Below are 2,683 nucleotides of genomic sequence, written 5' to 3'. Positions count from 1 at the left end.
CCCACACCACCATCGCCTTCAGCATCTGCGAGCTCTATGTCCGCCTGGACGGACGCCTCGGTACGGACCGGAATGACTGATTGAATAATTCAAAACACTGATATCAATGGACTCTTGCAATCTGAACCCAGAAACAGTTGTGCTGCGATGATCCGTCATTTCTTCTACCGGAGCGGTGTCAATTTCTGAGCTGGTTTAAAAACAGGCGACCAATAGGAAAGGCCTACAGATCACCAAGTGACCCCGCTGTAGCTGTTGTAGCTGATGAGATCATTATTTGGCTCTGCTATATTTGCTTTGAAGTTCTTCCTGATCAGCTGGAAAGTGGGTATAAGCAGGTCGCTTAGGTCTTGTGATTTTGGAAAGCCAGGTTTTTATGTCAGTGTTTTGACACCAATGGCCGGGGGCTTTAAACCCTGCGCGTTCGTCCTCTACTGCGTTTGAGTCAGATCAGAGGGTATGCGATCCCATTAATCGGTCTGAATAAATCCAATCTGGTGTGAAGAGACCTTAACCCTTCGCCAAGGAGTTCCCTTTTTGACTTTCTACTTTTTTGTTCGGTGGATCAGTGGATCCCTCTTCAAAGAACAGGAAGAGACGGCATGTTTGTAGATGAGCAGATACAGACGCTACACTACGGCCCTTTACATAGTCCAGTGTTTACAGATATCTGCGTGGCAACGGAGTCTCCGGGGGGCTTTGAGCGCGAGCAGATGCGGGAGCAGCTCGGGGGATTCCTGGGTCGCTTCTCCATGGGCCGCCTGCGCCGCTTCCTGTCCGGCATCGTCTACGGAAACCCCTTCAGGGCAGGTGAGTGACCAATAGCAAACGGTGGAGGACCCCTCGAAACCAATCGACTCGCTTAGGATCTATTTTGACACATTTGTTTGCTAACAGTTGCTGTGGAGACGTGCATCTGCCGCCTGACCGTAAGATGTGACTTAAATGCCTCTCTCAGTGGTACAGGCAAAGTTGATTGAGTGTCCTCGCCCCCCCCACCCCTCACATTATCAACTCCAGCCAATTATCAGCTCAACTTGTCAGCTCAACTCATTAACTTTGTACCTTATTAACCTTGCACCTTGTTAACCTTGAACCTCGTTAACCCTGCACCTCGTTAACCTTGTATCTTGTTAACTTTGTACCTTGTTAACCTTGCACCTCGTTAACCTTATACCTCGTTAACTTTGAACCTCATTCACCTTGAACCTTGTTAACCCTGCACATCGTTAACCTTGAACCTCATTAACCTTGAACCTCGTTAACCCCGCACCTCGTTAACCTTGTATCTCGTTAACTTTGTACCTTGTTAACCTTGCACCTCGTTAACCTTATACCTCGTTAACTTTGAACCTCATTCACCTTGAACCTTGTTAACCCTGCACATCGTTAACCTTGAACCTCATTAACCTTGAACCTCGTTAACCCCGCACCTCGTTAACCTTGTATCTCGTTAACTTTGTACCTTGTTAACCTTGCACCTCGTTAACCTTATACCTTGTTAACTTTGAACCTCGTTCACCTTGAACCTTGTTAACCCTGCACATCGTTAACCTTGAACCTCATTAACTTTGAACCTCGTTAACCCTGCACCTCGTTAACCCCCCTCGTGCCGTCTTGCCTGCACGCGTGGGTCAGACGACAGGGCGTTCGAGGGGCTGACCTACCCGGAGCCGTACATGGACGACGGGGCGACCGACGACTACGAAAAGGCCGCCAGCATGACGGACCTCTCCTCGGCGTACCTGCGCGAGGGCTCGCACACACGCATCAACCTCCTCAACCACAACATCGCCAAGGGGCCCTGCTCCCTGTGCGGCATGGGCAGCCAGCGGCGGGAGACGGTGTACGGCTGCCTGGAGTGCTCCTCCGGCGGGCAGAAATACGTGCGGCTCCACGTGGTGCCCTGCTTCGACCTCTGGCACAAGACGCTGCGCTAACAGGAGGTCAAAGGTCGTGGGTAGGCCGAGCCGGGCGGAGCACCGCCAGGGCCCCGAGGGATCGGGTTCAGGGGCCGCTGGCCGAAGAAAACCACGTCTCCTTTTCTGGGAAGCTACTTTGGAAAATAGTTTCTCTCTGAAGCGGGGGAATATGGCCTATGTGCTCTGCTTAACACAGTGCCTGCATTTTTTAACAGGTTCGATTCCAAACAGGAAGTGCACCAGGAAGTGGGTCACCTGCGCTGTGGGGGCGGTCTCCGTGGTTGTCATGGGAGCCTCGGGGGTACATCCCTGCTAATTCAGACCCTGCCACAATGAATGAAATACTTGATATTCACTTGTCTATGATGTTATTGTTATTATGTGTGGCAGAGGAAATGGCGCATTCCCATGTTTGTACACTACTATGAGTCTGCATCCATAGCTGTATAGCTATCCCATTGTTTTTAACAGTTTCTCCTAGTTTGGTGTACTTATTGACTTGAGTGGAGTGAGGTTAACCATGAAGCTTTATGGCATTAAATCAGCCAGGCCGTGAACCATTGTCCGATGCCAGTCGAACAACGCTTCTCCACCTATCTATTTCTTTTCTATTCTGTCCTTGTCTTACCAAATCACTGAACCGTGTAACAGAGGATCATGAATCCTTTACCAAAGTAAAAGTATACATTCATTCCGAGCCCTTTTAGAAAACAGTACTTTGATTGAAGTAGAAAGTAAAAGTGAACTTTGCACTCAAGTGA

At 49.6% G+C, this 2,683-nt stretch overlaps 1 protein-coding gene across 1 annotated transcript in view; it reads left to right on the top strand.

The window, feature by feature from the left end:
• Positions 1–1,940, top strand: part of pjvk (pejvakin) — a gene marked incomplete at both ends in the record, with an annotated part of 4,427 nt that extends 2,487 nt beyond the window's left edge. Inside the window, 3 exons of the mRNA XM_079734249.1 lie at positions 3–60; positions 667–810; positions 1,639–1,940. Coding sequence (XP_079590375.1) covers positions 3–60; positions 667–810; positions 1,639–1,940 — 504 coding nt within the window. The remainder of the gene's footprint in view (positions 1–2; positions 61–666; positions 811–1,638) is intronic.
• Positions 1,941–2,683: the final 743 nt, after the last annotated feature.

The sequence above is a fragment of the Pollachius pollachius genome (genome assembly GCF_949987615.1).
Source record: "Pollachius pollachius genome assembly, chromosome: 4".
In the NCBI taxonomy this organism is placed as follows: domain Eukaryota; kingdom Metazoa; phylum Chordata; class Actinopteri; order Gadiformes; family Gadidae; genus Pollachius; species Pollachius pollachius.
This window is presented reverse-complemented; position numbering and strand designations above follow the sequence as displayed.